The sequence below is a fragment of the Protopterus annectens genome, chromosome 3.part0 (genome assembly GCF_019279795.1).
Source record: "Protopterus annectens isolate FY-2018-M chromosome 3.part0, PAN1.0, whole genome shotgun sequence".
Lineage (NCBI taxonomy): Eukaryota > Metazoa > Chordata > Ceratodontiformes > Protopteridae > Protopterus > Protopterus annectens.
The window spans coordinates 362,029,878-362,050,408 of record NC_056731.1 but is presented as its reverse complement, the minus strand read 5'-3'; the positions used below and the strand labels follow the sequence as shown (position 1 = coordinate 362,050,408).

The 20,531-nt window shown below is 43.2% G+C and overlaps 1 protein-coding gene across 1 annotated transcript in view; it reads left to right on the top strand.

Annotated features, from left to right (window-relative positions):
• Positions 1 to 20,531, top strand: part of GLI3 (GLI family zinc finger 3) — a 1,844,924-nt gene that overhangs the window by 626,975 nt on the left and 1,197,418 nt on the right. The window contains exon 3 of the mRNA XM_044064809.1: positions 16,457 to 16,699. Within this exon, the coding sequence (XP_043920744.1) occupies positions 16,457 to 16,699 (243 nt within the window). The remainder of the gene's footprint in view (positions 1 to 16,456; positions 16,700 to 20,531) is intronic.

The following is a 20,531-nucleotide window of genomic DNA, read 5'->3' as shown; positions in this document are numbered from 1 at the left end:
AAACCCTCAGCTAAGTCTAAGCCTCCTTTAAAATCAAAGAAACAAATACAGCATTCTCCAGGACAAGTCTCCATGCCTAAGAAACAAATGCTCAAAATGGCCGAAGACCTAATCACTCTGATCAGGGGGTCCCATCCCCTCCTGATAAAAGGCCTAGACAGGATGCAGACTATGACTCATCCGACCAGGTGTCCATCTCTTCTGATTCATCCTCAGACCTAGGATACTCTTTACCCCCTTATGAGGATTCTGATGCTTAGGAATCAATTCCATCAGCCTCACCACCTGAGGACTACTCCTTTGGGGAAACCCTACATACCATGAGGGAGCATTTCCACTGGGAAGGCCAGGATTACTCAGAATCCAAGAAAAGGCTCAGAGACTTCCATTTATTACCTCAACACAGACCCCTTGCTATTCCGCCAGTGTTAGATATTGTGGATGATGTGTATACTGAATCCAGCTTAAATCCTGATTCCTTACCTCCAGCCCCTGTTAAACCTGACAGATACTACAGAGTCCCTGACTCACATAAATTTCTGTATAAAAGCCCTGCAGCTGACCCTGAAACTATTTCTCAGGGACCCAAAGGAGTTAAGGCCTCATCAGCCAAGAATCCAGTCCCCTCTGACAGAGATTCCAGAGCATTAGACAGATGGGGAAAGAAAGTATATACGTCTGCAACTTTAGTAATGAGAGCCTTAAATTGCCAGTTTCACATGCTAAAGTATCAGCAATTTTTACTGTCTCTCAGTTAAAACAGAAAATGCTTCCAGAATCAGATCCTCCTAATTTTAAAGAAATGCAGGATTTATTGCATGCAGCTGAACAGGTGGGAAAGCATACTTTGCAATGTGGTTTTGATTCTCTAGAGGCCTCCTGCAGAGCAGCAGTTACAGGCTCTGTCATTAGAAGACATGCTTGGGTAAAAGAACATACGTTACCAGATCATGTTAAAGCAAAATTATTGGATGCACCTTTGCAGCAGGATGTGTTATTTGGAGTTAAGGTAGAAGAGGTATTAAAGAAAATGGAGGATAAGGCAAAATCTATGCAAACGGTGAAGGATTTCTTACAGGTTCAGCCTCCTAGATTTAGCAGAAACTGGCCAACTAAGAAGTGGTCCTTTCCAATCACAGACAGACCTCAAAGGGGACGATACAGACGTCCTAGAGGTAGAGGTCAAACACAAGGTCCTTATAGGCCTCGACAATGGGTTGCATCAGGCCAGAAAGAAGGGGAAGACAGGCCCCAACCATATAAAAAGCAGCTCCAATGACTTCCCACTACAGCTGCCAAACAAATCCCTCTTGGCAGCCCCCTTGGGAGGAAAATTGGCACTCTTCTACCACAATTGGCAAATGATCACCAAAGACAAATGGGTTCTCAACATTGTATTTCAAGGTTACAGGTTCCACTTTCACACTCTGCCAAGGTTAAAAGGAATGCCAAATCTGCCACCAAATCAATGGGCAGAGGCTCAAAAACAAATTACAGCCCTCATGGATATGAGACCTATTCAAAAGGTACCATCAGAAGAGCAAGGACAAGGATTTTACTCAAGACTCTTTTTGGTACCCAGAAAGGACAAAGCCTGAGGCCCATTCTGGATCTTTCATCTCTAAACACTTACTTGGATGTTCCGAAATTCAAAATGTTAACATTACAGCAGCTTCTTCCCATACTGGGCAAGAAAGCTTGGCTCGTGACTTTGGACCTCAAGGAGGCATACCTGCATGTCCCTATCAGACAAAACTGCAGAAGATACCTCAGATTCATAGCTGGTTCAGTGCACTACCAATTCTCTGCACTGCCCTTTGTGAAGACCCTGGACGCAGTAGATAAGCCAAAGTGCCTGGCACCAGTAATTGCATTTTGCAAACAGAAAGGAATTCAAATTTATCCGTACCTGGACGACTGCCTGATTCAAGCAGAGAGCAAGGACATTCTTCTAAAGCATCTGGCGTTTGTAAAAAAGTTACTAAGTTGCCTGGGGTACACAGTAAATGAAAAGAAATCAAAACTAGTGCCCTCACAAGAGATTATATTCCTGGGTGCCAGCTTGAACACAATGGCCCAGATGGCTTATCTCACACCAGACAAGCAAAGACAATTGACTCAATACTTTCAATTGATGGCAACAAAGACCCAACTCCCTGCAAGAAAAATTCTGCAGGCCTTGGGTTACATGGCATCCTGCATACTACTAATTCTATATGCCAAACTGCATATGAGGAAACTACAATGGTACCTAAAGAATGTATGGTCTTAACACTGTCAAAGTTTGGAAACAGTTATACCTCTGATCCCTTGCCTTCAACAGTAGCTTCAATGGTGGGCTCAAGCTTGTCACCTCAACAGGGGACAGCCTTTTACACAACCCACAGCCAGGCAAACACTGACAACAGATGCATCGGATTACACCTGGGGAGCACACATGGCAGGCAAATGTATTCAGGGCACGTGGCCCGCAGAACAAAGGCATCTTCACATCAATCAAAAAGAGATGCTAGCTGTACAAAATGCCCTTATAGCTTTCAAGGACCTGCTGCATCCAGGACAACTACTGATAAAGACAGACAACACCACAGTTATGTGGTACATAAACAAGCAAGGGGGCACTCACTCCTACCCCCTATGCTGACAAGCCATGACCTTGTAGAACACAGCTATAAACCTTCAAGTTCATCTGCAAGTACAATTCCTGCCAGGAGAGAAAAACACACTGGCAGACGACTTAAGCAGAAACATCATGGATCCCCACAAATGGGAATTGAATCCACAAATATTCAGAATGATAACACAGAAATGGTGGAGCCTGGACATAGATCTGGTTGCATCCCCAATAAACTGCCAGCTACAAAAATTCTGCACAAGGAGTTACCATCCACAAGCATGGAAAGTGGATGCCCTTTCATTCAGCTGGGAGAACCTACAAGTATATGCTTTCCCACCACTACCTCTCCTGCCAAAGGTACTCATAAAAGCCAGGCAAGAAGGGCCAAAGATGATCCTGATTGCACCAGACTGGCCATGCCAGCACTGGTACCCAATCTTAAGGAGCTTAGTACAAGAACCACCCTGGATGTTGCCTCAAATCCCACATCTGCTGACTCAGCACAACAATTAAATACTGCACAGCCAGCTAAAGACCTTAAACCTAGCTGCATGGAAGATTCCTTAGTCAAGCAATCAATGCCTCTTTCCAAAGCTGTAATGGATGTCATTCTGGAGGCCAGGAGGCCAAGTACCAGGAAAGCCTATTCGGATAAATGGAAGAGATTCTGTGCCTGGAACCAAGCTCACAGCCTTGACCCTCTTGTCCAAAACATTCCTCAGATACTACAATACTTAACTGAGATGCTGGACAAAGGCCTCTCCTTCTCATCCATCAAGATCCACGCCTCTGCCATCTCTGCTCATTACAACACGGATCCACCAATTTTCTCTAATCCTCTGTTAAAACAGTACCTCAGAGGGGCTAAAAACATAAGACCATCCCGTAGAGCATCTACTCCAACTTGGGACCTCAACTTTGTTTTGGAAAAACTAACTTTACCTCCTTTTGAGCCAGCTAACAGCAGAATTAAAATATATCTCTTGAAAAACTGCTCTGCTCCTGGCAATAACATCAGCACAAAGAGTTTCAGAATTACAGGCACTAATGGCAGTGGAACCTTTCCTCATTTTCCACCAGGACAGGGTGTCTTTAAGAACTAACCCTATGTTTATGCCAAAGGTGGTATCCAGTGTGGCTCTAAACCAAATTAATCACCTGCCAACTTTTTATCCTAAACCACAGAATAAAGGGGAGAGACTATTGCACTCTTTGGACATTCACAGGCAGTTGCGCTTCTACTTGGACAAAACCAAAGCTTTCAGAAAATCTGAGCAATTATTGGTAGCATATGCTGCAGGAGCACAGGGAAAAGCCATTTCAAAACAGACTATTTCAAAATGGATAGGACATTGCATACATTTCTGCTACACATACCATGGAAAACCTGTACCTAGCAACTTTAGATCTCACTCCACCAGGGCAACAGCCACTTCAACTGCCTACCTCAGGGGAGTACCTACCAAGGATATTTTGGAAGCAGCAACTTGGAGTTCTGTACATACCTTCACCAAGCATTACCATCTGCCTCTATACTCTAAATCCAGAGCTGGCTTCACCACTACAGTGCTGCAGGGCCTTATAGCCACCCCAATGCCTTATAGAACCAGCCACCCTACCTCAGCTTTGGGATTCTACCCAAGTGTAATGACTGCTGCAGTGTAACACGATGAACATAGTACAGTTTTGTACCTACCATAAATGTAGATGTTAGAGTGTATACACTGCTGCAGTCCAGGTTACCCTCCCTCCTTCCCGTCTTACTGGCTGGTACTTACCTATGTCTTCTACCCTTACTACCTATGGGGAGTATTTGCTGGTAGCTGTAAGTTGTTTTTTGCTTTTCTTATGTATGTTTTATTAGCAGTTGGAATTGTCTACCTATTTGGAGGCACCTGACATCTGGGGCAAGAAAAACTGAAGAAAATGGCGTCAGCTGCATCTTATATACCCCTGTCACACTGACGTCAGGGAGGAGGCGACAGTAACCAACGCCGGACCAAGACTTTGGAACTCAGGCCGACTGGGGAACTGCCTGATGGCAGGATAACCCAAGTGTAATGACTGCAGCAGTGTATACACTCGAACATCTACATTTATGGTAGGTACAAAACTGTACTTTTTATTTACTAGTGTTTGTTGTTGAGTACCTTGTTCTCCTTTAGTCCCTTTTAGTAGAACTCGTTTAAGTTAGAGAGTTCTCCTCTCCCCCACTCCCTTCTCAAGGAAGCCATTTAACTTAGAGGCTCTCCTTTCCTCTGTTTTTGCTATTGTTAAAAATAAATAAATAAATAAATAAATAATATAGGGAGTTTGTTTTATATATATTTTTACATAGTCTGTTGTTGACTAGAGTAGAAATTTTTTTCTTTCTGTGTTTCTCTTCTGGTTTGGTTTTTTTATGGTGATATGTCTAAAGAAGCTAAAGTATCTGGATTTAAAAAGTGTGACTCGTGCTGTCAGAAAATGTCTCTGCCAGACGGGTATACTAGTTGCGTTTATTGTTTGGGCGCTGTTCACCTGCAGGACTCTTGTTCTGTCTGCCATGCCTTTAGTCCAAGAGTCCTGCAGGAACGCAAGAACAAATTGATCCTTAGGGGTCTGTTAAAACCTCAGGATTCACTGGCAAAGAGTTCACAGCCAGTGAAATCCCCAAAATCCTCTAAACCATCAGCTCCACCTTCGGAGCCGACCCCGGTACAGGATTTACTGAGTATGTCGGTTCCGGCTGGCACCAAAGACAACCCCTCAGTCGGCTCCATCGGATGTTTTGGAGCCGTCTCAGAGCCATAAAAGGCTGAGGTCCCCTTCATTAGAGTCAGTTCATTCGGCTCCTGGCTCTCCATTATTGCAAAGTGAATGTAGCCACCACTCTTCACACTCCTCTTGATCCTCTAGGCTGTCGGATCATGATGTGGAGAGAGTAGTAAGTAGGTTGCTAAAATCACAGGCACTAGCTAAAATGTTGTCTAGCCCTCCTCAACAGGTATTGGCTCCATCCACCTCCCTTTCTGTTCGTCCTCCAACTCCATTGAGCTCGGAGCTGGAGTTCATTGGGGTTCGAGTAGTGGAACCATCTGCTCCGATAACTATATCTCCTTCGGTTCCAACGTCTGCTCCGATTACCTCGATGGCACCTTCCATCGAGAGATCTGGATGCCGAGGCTCCCTCGTTGGCTCCGAGGGGGCGAGTGGCATCGAACCCTTGTCCGACCCCGTTCTCCCTCTCGGAGCATCGGCACAGGTGAGCTCGGCTCCAACATCGGCCACGGAGCCATCCCCCTCGGTGTGGAGAAAGATTCATATTTCTTCGAAACTGGAGCTTTCTCTGCCTCGAGGCAGGGACGCCTTTGAGGTCATGCGGAGTGTGCTGTCCCCTGTGTCAGCAACACTACCTGCCCCACCGGCTCCATCCTCTGTAGTGTCTATGCCAACCTCTGCTCCTCCTCCAGACCCAAAGCGTAGGGAACCGATGCTCCAGGACACCCCATTGGGTGTTTCCTCTTCTTCCGAGGCCTCACCTGATCACTCAAAGGAACCCCTCAGAAGAAGTGCAAGAGGAAGCACATTGACTCCCCTGAGTCTGTCACTTCTGATACAGACCTAGATGAATTAGAAGGGTCCCCGAGATCCCCCTCTGAAGATGTTTCCTTCTCGGACATCCTGAAAATGCTTAGGCAGAGGGGGAACTGGAATCCCCTAGCCCCAACCGAGGATGAGTCTGTATTCCTGGATGCTTTCAGTTCCTGACCTTCCACCTCCTCGGTTTCTCCGCCTTTCGACCCACGTATGTCCGTAGTGGCTCAAAAGGCTTGGTCAGCTCCGGACACAGTGGAATCAACTCCGAGGAGACCTGGTAAATTTATTACAGCTCCCCAGGATAAGCAATTCCTTTCTAAGGGTGTGCCCGTTGATGCCATGGTGGTAACAGCAGCCACCAAAAAAAAGTTAGCGGAGACCTCTTCATCTGTTCATCCCCCTAACAAGGAGTCTAGGATGATGGACAGGTACAGAAAGTGAATGTTTGCTTCAGCGACCTTCTCCATGAGGTCACTGAACTATTTATGTCATTTTACTCAACTTCAAAGGGATCTCCTTAAAGAGCTTGGAGATACCCTTCAAGATCCTACAGCTGAGGGAGCACAAACCAAAGTAGCTTCCCAGCTAGCGACGCTTAATTCTGTAGTTAACTCCTCCATGAGGCTCATTGCTCATTGCTCATCCCCCTGACATCTCAGATACCCCCTGACATCTCAGATGCTCAGGTAAGAGCCGCCCTCTCCAAAGCAAAAAACACAGCATCTATGGGACCAGACGGTGTCCCGGGCTGCATCCTACATGAACTCCAAGAAGAGCTAAACCCAAACATAAAACTACTGTTCAATCTCAGCCTTACTACAGGATATGTGCCCAAAGAGTGGCATACAGCAACAGTGGTCTCTCTCCATAAAGGTGGTGCCTCAACGGATCCTGGAAACTATCGCACCATAAGCCTGACTAGCTTGGTCTGCAAAGCTATGGAAAGGATCATCATGGACCTCATAAATAAAGATATTGGGGACCTACCGACACTGGATCCTACCCAGTTCAGCTTTGTTAAGGGCAGATCCTGCCTCTTAAACCTGGTTGATTTCTTTGAAACAGTCACCAAGGCCATTGACGAGGGGAAGGTGGTCCACACAGCCTACCTGGACCTCGCAAAAGCCTTCGATACAATGCCCCACTCGGGCATTATAGATAAGCTCACCAGCTTAAATATAAACTCCTATGTCACTAGATGGATTGCAAACTGGCTCAAGGACAGAACCCACATGGTTAGAATTGCTGGAGCCATGTCAGACTCCAAACCAGTTACAAGTGGTGTCCCCACAAGGCTCAGTCCTGGGACTTCTCTTGTTCGGTATATATTTTTCGGAGGTACAGGCCAACACGGAAGGACTGTGGCTGACCAAGTTCGCAGATGACTGCAAACTGGGTGCCATAATTGACTCTCCAGCCGACACAAGCATCCTGCAAAAGGGCCTCATAGAAACAGACAACTGGTGCCAGAGCCATGGCCTCAAGCTAAATGCCAAAATGTGTATAGTCATCCCCTTTGGCAAAAACAAAGTGCCCACAAATTACCACATAGGTGGTAATCCATTAAGTACAGAAGAAGTAATTAGGGACCTGGGGACCCAAGTTGATAGCAATCTCTCATTTGACAACCACGTGGCCAAAGTGGTTAGAAAAACATTTTATATAGCCCACCTAATCATGAAGGGATTCACATCTAGATCAGGGAGGTCATCGTGCCTCTTTACTCATCCCTCATCAGGCCCATAATTGAGTACAATGCCCCTTTTGGGATGTACCTTACCAGACACCTGCAGCAACTGGAAAGACCCCAAAAGTACCTCACCAAGAGGATCAAAGGGCTCAAACAGATGCCATATGCTGCCCGGTTAAAGAAACTCCAGCTCTACTCAGTGGCATACCGCCTGTTCAGAGGCGATCTGTGCCTGACGTATAAAGCCATGTCCAACCCGGAATTAATGGACATGCTGCACCTCAGAAAATCCAAATCCCATCGAGCTACGCGCTCGAGAGACTTGAACCTCAGCACTGAAATAAATAGGACATGCTGGAGGGACAGATTCATAAACCAGAGGCTCCCTTCACTCTGGAATAAAATCCCAGTCCAGGTTAGGCAGAGTCCCTCATTGACTCTCTTCAAGAGGAATCTTGATGAGTTATTGGGAGATCGTAGGTTTACCCCGGGTATCACTTCTGTGTCACTGTTAGACAGAGGCACAGTATACTAACCTCGAAAAAGGGCATAGCAAAATAAATTTAAAATGGGTGGCGAAAGCCAAACACATTCTGGCTAGGCTTATAAATGCCCTAGGGCAGATAGCCTAGTATGAACCTATGAACCTATAAACCTATGCTATGCAGCCAATGGAGAGAGCAGAGCCGTGGGCACAGGTGTAGCCCTTAGGAGGCATGCGTGGATGCGGCTGTGTCACTTTGCAGAACTCTTTTGAGCATCCTTCACCAATACCCCCTTTGATGGCTCCTTTCTCTTTGGGCCACAAGTGAAAGACACATTGACTAGGTGTGAGCAAGAAGGCAAGACTCTCTCTGCCGTGGGAGTTTGTTTTTCCACCCCCTCTAGACCTTACCCCAAGGGTCAGAAGAGTGGGAAGATGTGGTTCTGTAAATCCCAGGGAGCCTTACCTGACACACATAGTGATTTTTCCTCCAGAGGCAGAGGGGGAAACAATAATAATAGACGCCACCCTCGTGGCAGAGGGGGTCCGCACAACCAGGGCAACAGAGAATCTTTCTCTGATAAGCCCTTCCAGCATCCATGAAGGGTTGCCCGGCTTCTCACCTCTGTAGGCAGTTGGGGGAAGACTTTGACTGTACCCAAAAGCCTGGCAAAATTTAACAAAAGACAGATGGGTATGGTCCATTATATCCTGAGGTTACAAAATTCCCTTCCATCAACCCCCCTTATAGTCAAAGAAGACCCTTCCAGATGTTCCACCCAATCTGAAGGAGCAAGCAGTAACAGAAGTTTCAAAACTGCTAGAAAAAAGAGCCTCCAGGAAGTCCCAGCAGACCAGCACAGATCCAGAACTCACTCAAGGTTCTTTTTGGTACCAAAAAAGACAGGGGACTGGAGACAGATTCTGGATATCAGCAGACTAAACAAATCTGTACAAAGAACAAAGTTTCATATGGTCACACTACAGTCCATTCTACCCTTCCTGGGTCAGGACAATTGGATGTGCTCGATAGATCTTCAGGATGCGTACTACCATATCAAGATGGACAGACGCTCCAGGAGATTTCTTCGCTTTCAGGTGGGGGCCAGTCAGAGCTCTGCCCTTTGGTCTCACCACAGCCACAGCCCCCAGGATGTTCACCAAATGTATGGCAGTGGTCATGGCTCACCTGAGATGTCAAAGATTGCAGGTGTTTCCATATCTAGACGACTGGCTCCTCACTGCTACCACCAGGCATCAACTCCTACAAGTGCGGGATTATACAATCACATCCTGCACTCAGCTAGGTATTACAATAAATTTTGAAAAATTGCCTTGTTGCCCTGTCAATCTATCACTTACATAGGAGCAGACTTAAACACAAAGGATATGTTTGCAAGGTTGCCCCTAGAAAGAGTGTCCACAATTCGTCAACAAATGCAAATTCTAATGCAGAGCAAAAGATCCAAGTCAGGTATGTCCTTCAAACTCTGGGCTCTATGGCAGCTGCCATTCTTCTACTCCCACTAGCGTGCTTCCACTCAGTGGTCTTTCCAAGAGCTACCTATGTCTCACATGATCCTGATCACGGAGGCATGCAAAAGACACCTTTCTTGGTGGATGGTCTCCCCATTAGTTACTCAGGGCAGACCTTTCATACAACCCCCTCCGGTAGCCACAGTGACGACAGACGTCACCCTGATAGGGTGGGGGGGCATTATCTGGGCAGGACAGTCCAAGGCATTTGGCAACCTCACGAGTACCATCTGCACATAAATGTCCTAGAAATGAGAGCCGTGCTCCTAGCGTTGCAAGCTCTTCAAGACTCTCTTCCTTTCGGGACCATTGCAATTCAAACAGACAACATGTCAGTGGTGTGGTACATTAACAAGCAGAACCAGATCCTACCCCCTGTGTCGAGAAGCACTCAGACTTTGGCAATGGGCGATTTCCTCCCAATGTTTTCTGATTGCGACGCACATCCCTGGGAGATCCAACGTTATAGCAGACAGGCTCAGCAGAGCTATCCTCATGCCTCACGAGTGGTCTCTGAATCAGGAAGTTGCGGATCTTATTTTCCGCAAATGAGGACAGCCTTGCTGTGATCTTTTTGCCACCCCCTTCAATAGCAAATGCAGCAACTACGTCTCCCTTTTTCCACTTTCAGGTCACATACCCAGAGACGCTCTAGTCCACGATTGGCCTCAGGGACTTCTTTATGCTTTTCCTCCATTTCCCCTGATACTGAAATTCATACAGAAAGCAAAATCGTTGGGTTGCAAAATGATCCTCATTGCCCCTTACTGGCCTCGGCAGATATGGGTCCCGTTCCTGCACCATTACCTTCTTGATCAGCCCTGGACTCTGGACCCAATTCCAGATCTCCTGCTTCATCAATCAGGCGGGTTGCATCAATCCCACCAAACTCTCCAGCACACAGCTTGGTTGCTCCACTTCCAACCTTAGCCATGCTTCCCAGCATTTCCCCAGCAGTCTGTGAGAGTATTGTCTCCTCTCATAAGTCTACAATGAGAAAAAGTTATGCTAGCAAATGGAAACGTTTTTCTTGTTGGGCAGAGTCTAGGAATGTAGATCCCTTCTCAGCTCCAGTCCACGAAATTCTGGAATTCCTGGCACAACTGTTTCAATCTGGGACCGCTTCCGCTACGATTAGGGTACAATTAGCAGCCATTTCTAATTTTCATATTGGTTTGTCAAATGCTAACATTATGTTTCATAAGCTCTGTAAAGCTTTTTTGAGAGGAACATCTCTTCTTAGACCTCCAGTGAGAGATCCCCCTCCTCCTTGGGACCTGGGTATGTAAATTGCAAAACAGAAGGGGTTGTTTATATTGGAATATGTAGCGGTTGTGAGGCCTATTATGTGGGAATGACTGCGCATACCCTAAAGGATCGTATAAGAAAGCATCTTTATGATATTAAAATAAAGAATAGTAATCGTGCCCTATTTAAGCATACTTTGGAGTGTAGTAAATATATAACATTCCTGTTCTCTGTATTGGAAATAGGGAACAGAGATTTGAGAGGGGGTGATTTTAAATTTTTTTTAGAACAGAAAGAAACTTATTGGCAAATAATCTTAGATGCTGACAACAAACCAGGCTTAAATTATTTGGTTACTATAAATGTTTTTTAAAATATAGGTCCTTGGAAGTAAGGAAACATTGAATTTGTTATATTTTACATGTATTTTTATACGTATAATTTATATATTTTATATATGTTTATTTTTTGTAACATTTGAGAGTTTTTTCATATAATGTGCTTTAATTAAGATGTATAAAATTATTAATTGCTTGATTGATTTTTGGCGTGAAATTTAGGGTATTTAAGGGGTAATTGTTTTGTGTTTTTGGTAAGATTTGTTAAATTGGTACACTAATTTTGTTGTGCTACATGTTTCCTTGTCCATTGGAATATCTCTGCTCTTTTTGGTGTTTTTTTGGTTGCAGTGATCCTCACGTTCATGTTTTTTTTTTTTTTAACTGACAAAAGATCCAAACACCAATCCACATTGGACTGGATACTTGTATCCCATCCATCCCTCATATCCCTAGCTGGATGTCTGCCAGACACCCTCAGTGACCACCAACCAACATACTTACTGAGAGCGAAAGCTACCCTAATGACCAAAGTAACACTACGGCAAATCAGAAGTAAAAAAGACTCTAACCCCAACAACTTTACCAGGGACTTAAAATGTTATAACTGGACACCCTTGAAACAATTAACACTCGAAGCAGTTATATACTTTAATACAAATTTCCTAAATAGACTAAACAGCCAAGCTCCAAAACGTCTCTAAAAACTCAAACCCACCACCTTGACCACCGATAAACTACCTACTGAATATCTACAAATAGCCACAGAAGCCATTGCCTATTCTGTTACCATCCTTATTTACAGATCCATCTCAGAATGTACAGTACCCCATTTATGGAAAATATCCCATATCGTACCACTACACAAAGGGAGGGGAAGTCCTTTGAACTTAACAACTATTGACCTATTGCCATACTATTGCCCCTGTCTAAAATCCTTGAGAGGGTAATACACACACAACTCATGGCTTACCTGCTAGATAACAAATTATCTGCAAAACAACATGGCTTTAGACCCTTCCATAGTACTACCACTGCACTCACATTATTCACTAACACCATTAATCATCATAGAAATAATAAACAACTCATACCTGCTATATTCTTGGATTTATCCGAATCTTTCAACATGGTTAACCACCTTAAACTTCTTCACTCACTCTCTGCCTTGAACCTTAGTTCCTCTTCTATTACACGGTTCAAGAGCTATCTATCAGCTAGGCAGCAGGCAGTACAATGGCAGAACCAAATATCTTCCTTACTGCCTGTTTCCATTGGAGTACCCCAAGACTCCATCCTAGGTCCTTTACTCTTAACTGTTTTCACTAATCAACTCCCATCTGCCACACCTAAAGCCTCTATAATCCAATACGCGTATGACACCACTTTCATATGTGCAGCTCCCATACCTGAACACCTCCTCCCCCAAACACGAGTGCTTCTCACTAGCCAAAGCTTGGTTCACCAATCACCAGCTCATTCTTTACCCTAATAAAACAAAATTACTCCTCTTCAGCTCTCATAGATCCTTCTCCCTAACAGATAACTTAGTAGTCTTGTGATAGTTATCATCCCTACCACCCACACCAAACTACTAGGCGTAGAAATTGATAACCACCTTAGATTTGATTTTCACATTTCCCAAACCATAAAGTTCACAAAATATTAGGGTTGCTCTATCATAACAAACACTATCTTTCAAAGCAATCTAAAACAATAGCCAAGACACACCTGCTATCTTCTCTGCTCTACACATCCCCTGTGCTAATTAACCTTCATAAAACTGATCTAAATAAACTAGAAATCTGCTATAATAAGATAGCAAGATTTGCTACAGTGTCACCCTACAGATCACATCACTGTGAGTCCCTCAACAAACATAACTGGCTAGAACTCCCACAATTACTTTAACTAAATAGACTGTCACTAGCACAAAGTATTTTACCACTCTGACAAAATCCCAGCTCTTCAGCAGCTTATACAACCTCATACCACAGCTAGAACCTTGAAATCTAGTACCCTAAGTCACCTAGAAGTCACCAAATATAACAACAAGGCAGGTAAATCTGTCTATAGCCACTCTATTTTGAAACTCTGGAACTCCCTTCCTGGCCAACTAATATCCAATAATTCTACCACTCAATTAAAAAAAAACATGTTAAAACTCACTTCATGGACAACAGGCTACGCTCCTGCCTCACCCCAGGATAAAAACCTGGATTCTAGATAACTCCTATACTCTCCATTAACAAAAGCTAGCTTCACACCCTAATTATGGTCCAAATGTGACTATAAGAAACAAAATGCATTTCACTGTCATGATATGCAAGCATCACCAACTACTTTATCTACTATTCCACCAACTATTATTTTAATTCTAAGTATAATTTGTCTTATTCTAAATGTACTATGTAATGTCATCCCTTAAACTACTCTCAGTTACTTTGTGTAATACTTGAGAAATTAAACGCATTGGACTGTCAGGATAGGACAGTACTACCAACTAGTTTATCTTCTACCTGTTGAATGGATTCTATATATAACATGTCATGTTCTGAATGTATCATATAATGTCTTCCCTAAGTTGTTCATATTTACCTGTAAATTATGTAATATGCTGTCAGTGTTAAAATGTTAACTTCCTGAATGTAAATATCTATCTTTGTGAACTTGTCAATGTATGTAATTGGAGCTTTTCTCCCCGGGCCTCCACTGAAAATGGACCTGTGTTCAGTTGGACTTTCCCGGTTAACAAATGTAAAATAAATAAATAAATAAATAAATAAATAAACATAATGTTTAAATTGCATTGAATTTGCTAAGATAATGAATCAATTAAGCAATCTGACATTAATTTGACAAATTGTGATTCATGCCATCACTATAGCTGCTGAAATAACAGATGACCTAAGGACATGTTTGGCCACATTTCTTTCATCTGCATAAGTTATCATTTTTCATATTGATGGAAATTTGTGAAAGCACCCCCATTAGATCCTGGGGGAACACTGGGGTTCTCCAGAGCTGAGGTTTAAAACAGCTGCATTACTGACACTATGGTGTCAGTACATAACCTGCTGAACCACTGACATGAGTTTTCCAATATTGTCCTCCTGTCAAGGAGGTCAGAAAGCATCTGTATTCACCAGATACCTTGAAATGATAGCACGGATATTCAGTGGAAGGGTACCTCAGTCTTTGGATTACCTTATCAACAGCTTCAGGTGGCCTTAGCAAACTTTGCAGAATGCCAGATCCTCTTTACATCTTTGTTCTTCTAGGAGCTTCTTGCTAAACAAGGAGGATCTGTCTATTGTCAGGTGAAGTTAATGCTGAGTACTACTTTTGGAGTCCTTGTCTTCCTGTGTAGCTGCTGGCTAGGCCTTCACAAGTCAGGTTGTAGGGGACACTTTTTGACTGAAGCTCCAGCTTGACATTTGCGTTATCATTAAGGGCTTACTGAGCCATGCATTTAATGACTGCAGATATTCACCACCTGGTATACACTATAGTTTCAGTGATGCTACCAGCACAAAGATGTCAGTTCTCCTTTTGGTACTCAATGCCTGCCTACTACAGTACCCTTTATTTGTTGTGCTTTTCTAATTTAGGCACCAATGTTCTACCTGTGCTAACACATCATTTGACAAAAGAGTGACGAACTATTACGTAACTTTACAGCTCATTTTAGGTGTTGGCTGCAACCAGAAGAGGTCCTAACCCATATGACCCACAAGCCATGACTTCCCATATTTACCTTGGACTAATTTTAATGTACCTGGATGTCGCAGTAATTTGTTTTGTCATTTAAACAATCAAAAGCAAGGATTCTTCCATGCAGTGAAGTGACAGTGTCTTTTTTTGGGTAGTGGGAAGTCCTCTTCCATGTAGTCTGAAGATCCACAGTTTCCTGGTGGGATCTTTGAACAAAGATATTTCAGTGAACCTCATTTGTGAATGTGGCTAGCAGCTGGTGTAGGAAACACCTCATTTGCACACCTCAGAACAGTAAGGTGTTACTTTCTTTTAGATAAGAGAAGAGTCTAAAGCCATAAATGCCATGTAATTCAATCAAGGTATATATTTGTCAGTTTTTCCTTTGATTTACACAGTCCTTTTACATTTGAAGCCGTATGCATTAAAACTGCTTAAAGAATTGTTGTACATTTGCATGTTTAGCCATGTCTTTTTTCCTTACTTTTTACTCCTTCACTGAGATACAATCCTCTGTCCCTTTGTTAGAAGAATAACCTTCTAGTAGATGTAGAAACATGCTTGAAATGCATGTTAAGGTTATGACATTGATCTTCCAGTTCATGCATTACCTTGCTTGGTTGACAAAGTTTCCATCAAAGCAAACTTGTACATCCCTCATGATGTCAGCAAAATATAGGTACCCAGAATGTGCAGGCCATTCTTATGATGTGTGTGCTTGAGATTTAAAAAAAAAAAAGAAAGAAAGAAAAAAAAGAACCCGTCGAGAGAGGATTCCTCAGAAAGGTGCTCCTAACTATGTACCCACTGCTTAGGATCCTCTTAAAGAATAGCTTGTGTTGTACATTCTCATGTACAGTATATATTATTTTCCATTGTTAATCTATATATTACTTTATATCTGTGCAGATGTCATTTACATTATTCATCCAATTAACATAACAAAAACAATTATTCAGTCACCTGGGTAACGCTATATGTGTATTTACAGTTTATCTGCATTTATTGTGACATTGTACCTAACTGAATTAAAATTTATCAAACGGTAGACTTTTAAGTTATTTTCTGAGTTATTTGTTGAAATATTTAGCAATACCTTTTTAGTGGTGCTGTCCCCACTGTTTTACAATAGTATATGCTGATGCAAATGGCAATTTAATTTCTCAAGGTCATATTTAGCTGTGCCATGCTAACAGGAAAGCATTTACCACATTGTTTGCATTTGTATCTCTGATATTTTGTTTTTGTAGAAGATGAAAGTCCAGGACCGAATTATCACAGAGAGCGGAGAAATGCAATTACACTGCAACCACAAGGCGGGCAGAGCATTAATAAAATTACAGAGGAGCCATCATTTGCAGAGGAGAGGGCCACACTGTTGGTGAAAAAAGAGACCCATGGATCTGTACCCCACCTCCCTGAATCTTCAATCCCTTATCGTGGAACAGTTTTTGCAATGGACCCAAGAAATGGCTATCCAGAACCGCACTACCGTAAGTAAAAATCTGTTATTATATTTTAGCATTTTGTATAATGAGAGCAGCTGAGTAGATTTTACTAGTTTGTAATTTAATTTTAGTTGAGTTTTAAAGAGTACAGTATACTGTGATTACCAGATTCTTGTCACAAAGTGCTTGACTTGGCAATTTCAGTTTTATTTACAGGGAGTATAGTGGCTGCACTTACTTGTTTCCTTCCCATTGATGAATATTTTAAAATATACTTATGTTTGGATGGTGAGCCATAGTAGCCATGTGGGACATCGGTATACATTTGCTCTGTTTGCATAGGGGGCTGTCAATTGAAGTTAGCCTTTTTTATGTATGTGTTGTTTTAACAGTCAGAAAGAAGAATGGTAATAAGAGATGAAAAATACAGATTTACTACCCCCTTTGCCCCACCCTAGTTACATCTCTGCTGCACTGCCATTTCCTTACATTGGTGCTGCGGTAGCGTTGTCGCCTCACAGTAAGACGCTGTCCGGTTCGATTCTCAGCTAGAGCGTCTTCTGCGTGGAGACATGCATGAATGGGCGTACCTTCATTGAAGGTTGTGTGTCAGGGCTGGTAATTCGGCACGTAAAAATCAACTACCAATCATTAGCGGACCGGAGTTCCACTGTGGCGACCCCTAACCGGGAAAAGCCGAAAGACACAACAACAACAACCAAGGCTGGACACCTGCTGAAAATGTAACCACATTTTCACTTGTCCATTCTTGTAAGTAGCACTTTATGCCTCTTCCTTTGGGAAAGTCACATCCACTAACTTTTCCTTTTGTGGGTCATGCAACAGCTGTTCTAGTTGTAGCTGAAAAAAAATTCTTGGCTTTTTTCTTTTTCTGCAGCATTAACATCTAAGATCCAGAGTTGGATACAGAATACCTTAACACAAACAGAATATATAACAAGCATAAATTTATTATAAGAGCAGCTTCTCACAAGTAACATGCGGATTAGGAATTACATATATGTTTACAGAGTCATTTTAAATACTCCCCTCTTGCACTTGCAACTTGAGCTTTAGGCTTGTCATAATACTGCTTGCTGTTGTTTTCACAATCTGTTCTTAAGCAGAGTTTATGTCTTAGCTTCAGCATGATTTCTCAGTGCTACATATATTTATTTGTTTCATCAGTTAAGTATGTAGGCATATTTATGTATCTTTTTAGCTTGGGCTGTTACTGTGAATGCCTGACAGTGTCTTCCATGTTTGTAGACTTGTGTTGCTGAGCGCGTCATTAGACTGTCTCTTATTCTCCTCCTTCTGTTAAATGGCCGTCACCTGACGATCGTGCTTACTCTTCTGGTTCTTTAGTTGCTAACTAATGTAGTTTGCATTCTTTTAAAGAGAAGAGTCACAAAGGTTTACAATCTCATGCTCTTGTAACTGATTATGCTCTCTTTCATGACTTCCTAATGGTCTTACATATTTTAGATTGCAAATTTGCAGACTAATTGGTGTATCAGTCCATATACATTTGCTACCTTCCTGTTGCACTGTCTTGATGGGATATTTCATTGTATGCAAAAAACTGATGTGATATATTTGAATGTTTCACTGAAGATGCCTGTATATTCAGTTCAGAAATCATAAAATAGCGAATGTACTGGGGAATACACAACCTTTATACACTGCTGATAGGATTTTGTGCTGTACTTCATTCAGTGCATGTACCATTTTAAAATAGCATCAGAATACACAGATGTAGAGAGCATGTTGCTCATAGAGAACATCATTTGATCACACCTTTTTTGGCATTTCTTGCTTGTGATTGTATACTATACCTATTTTTTCTCTTTTTCTTCATTTCCTCCTTGACTGTCAGCTTGCTCCAGTGCCACAATTTTGTCTGTATCCTTTACTTTATTTGTCTAGTGTCAGTGATGCAACAGATAGCACGCTCATGTTTGGTACAGAACAGTATGGGTTCTATTCGCACACCAGGTAGATCGATTACTGACACTGTGGTGCAGCATAAGGGGGATGCTACACTCCTGAGTGTGCCGTCTTTCAGATGAGATGTTAAACCAAGGCCCCATATGCTCAAGTTCGTGGTAATTCAGGTGGATTTAAAAGATCCCACAACACCAATTGAAAACAGTAGGGGAAGTTCTCTGATGCCCAGGCCAAATTTCCCCTCGTAGTATAAATACTACCTTAGGTCTCCCTAACCTGGTCAACAAAATGTAAATAAAGTAAAAATTCAGTATTTAAGTGAAATTCAAAGTTGGGCCAACAGTTGCTGTTGTTAAAGTTAGGTCATTCATAAACAACAACTTATAAGTAGGAAATGCCATACTGGAAGTGTTTTTATATTTCCTTTATTCATGAACTGGACAGAAACACATGATGTTCGTCATGCATACAGCTGCAGTCATAACAGATGGGTTCTCCTGCCGTCAGGCGGGTCCTCGGTCGGCCGAATTCCAAAGTCTAGGTTGTCGTCATTTCTTCCCTGACGTCAGTGTGACAGGGGTATAAAAGAACCAGCCGACGCCATTTTCTTCAGTCTTTCTTGCTGCGCGGTGCCTGAAGCAGAAGCAGTTCGCAAGTGCCGGTCGGCCAGCTCCTGAGATTACGAAAAATTTGGAAAACCGAAGTCTTCTTAAAAGCTAAGTACCCCGTTGGGGAAACTTTTCTTGCCTCAGACCGATGTCAGACAAAGTTAATAATTGTATTTCTTGTGGGAAGCAAATACCGCATAAGGATTTCCATTCCCTCTGTATACCTTGTTTAGGCCCAGACCACGACGTCTCGGTCTGTCACTGTTGTGCTACATTCAACAAACGCACTATTAAGCGTCGGGCGGAGTTCGCCCAGCATTTTTTTGGGAAAGCATTTAACTATACCATGTCGTCGGATACTCCCGACACCGGTTTTGTCTAAAAAACACAAATACAAGGACCGACACTCGAGGTCCGCGGCCTCTACCGACACCACGCCAAAGCCGACTACACGTGGTCCGGTTCTCAGTGAGGCGCCTACGCAGCCCCTGACTACCGACAACACATCTTTGGCAGTGTCTCCTGTACCCGAGGTCGCAGGCTCCTCAGCCCACACCCCGACTACAGATACCAAAGCCACTCTTGGCGTTGAAATACAGAATGTGGACAGGTCCACCTCCACTCAAGGTGTCTTCAGACCTTCCTCTTCTTTCTCCATCAAGGCTTTCACCAAGTCTAAAGCAACCATGCACCCTAAGAGACCAGTTACACAGGGCCCATCTACAGGCCCCATGCCTAAGAGACAGATGCATAAAATGGCTGAGGATTTAATTACTCTACTCAGAGGTTCTCAGCCACCTCCGGACAAAAGGCCCAGAGTGGAGGAAGATTCCCCCTCCTCTGATCAGGGATCCATTATTTCAGAAAACTCTGATGATCAGGAACAGGCTTACTCCCCTTTTGAAGACTCTGATGCAGAGGAGTCTATTCCTTCTGTATCCCCCCCTGAGGATTTCTCATTTGGGGAAACTTTGCATACCTTAAGGGAACACTTCCACTGGGAAGGCCAGGATTATTCAGATTCCAAGAAAAGGCTCAGGGAATTTCTTTTGTTACCCCAGCACAGGCCTCTGGCTATACCTCCTGTCTTGGACATCCTAGATGATGTTTACTCGGAGGCCTGCCTTAACCCGGACTCTCCACCTCCAGCTCCAGTTAAGCCTGACAGATACTACAGGGTTCCTGACTCACACCAATTTCTTTACAAAAGCCATGCTGCTGACCTAGAAACCATCTCACAGGGACCCAAGGGAGTTAAGGCTTCCATTGCCAAAAATCCATTGCCTTCCGAGAGAGATTCCAGATCCTTAGAAAGGTGG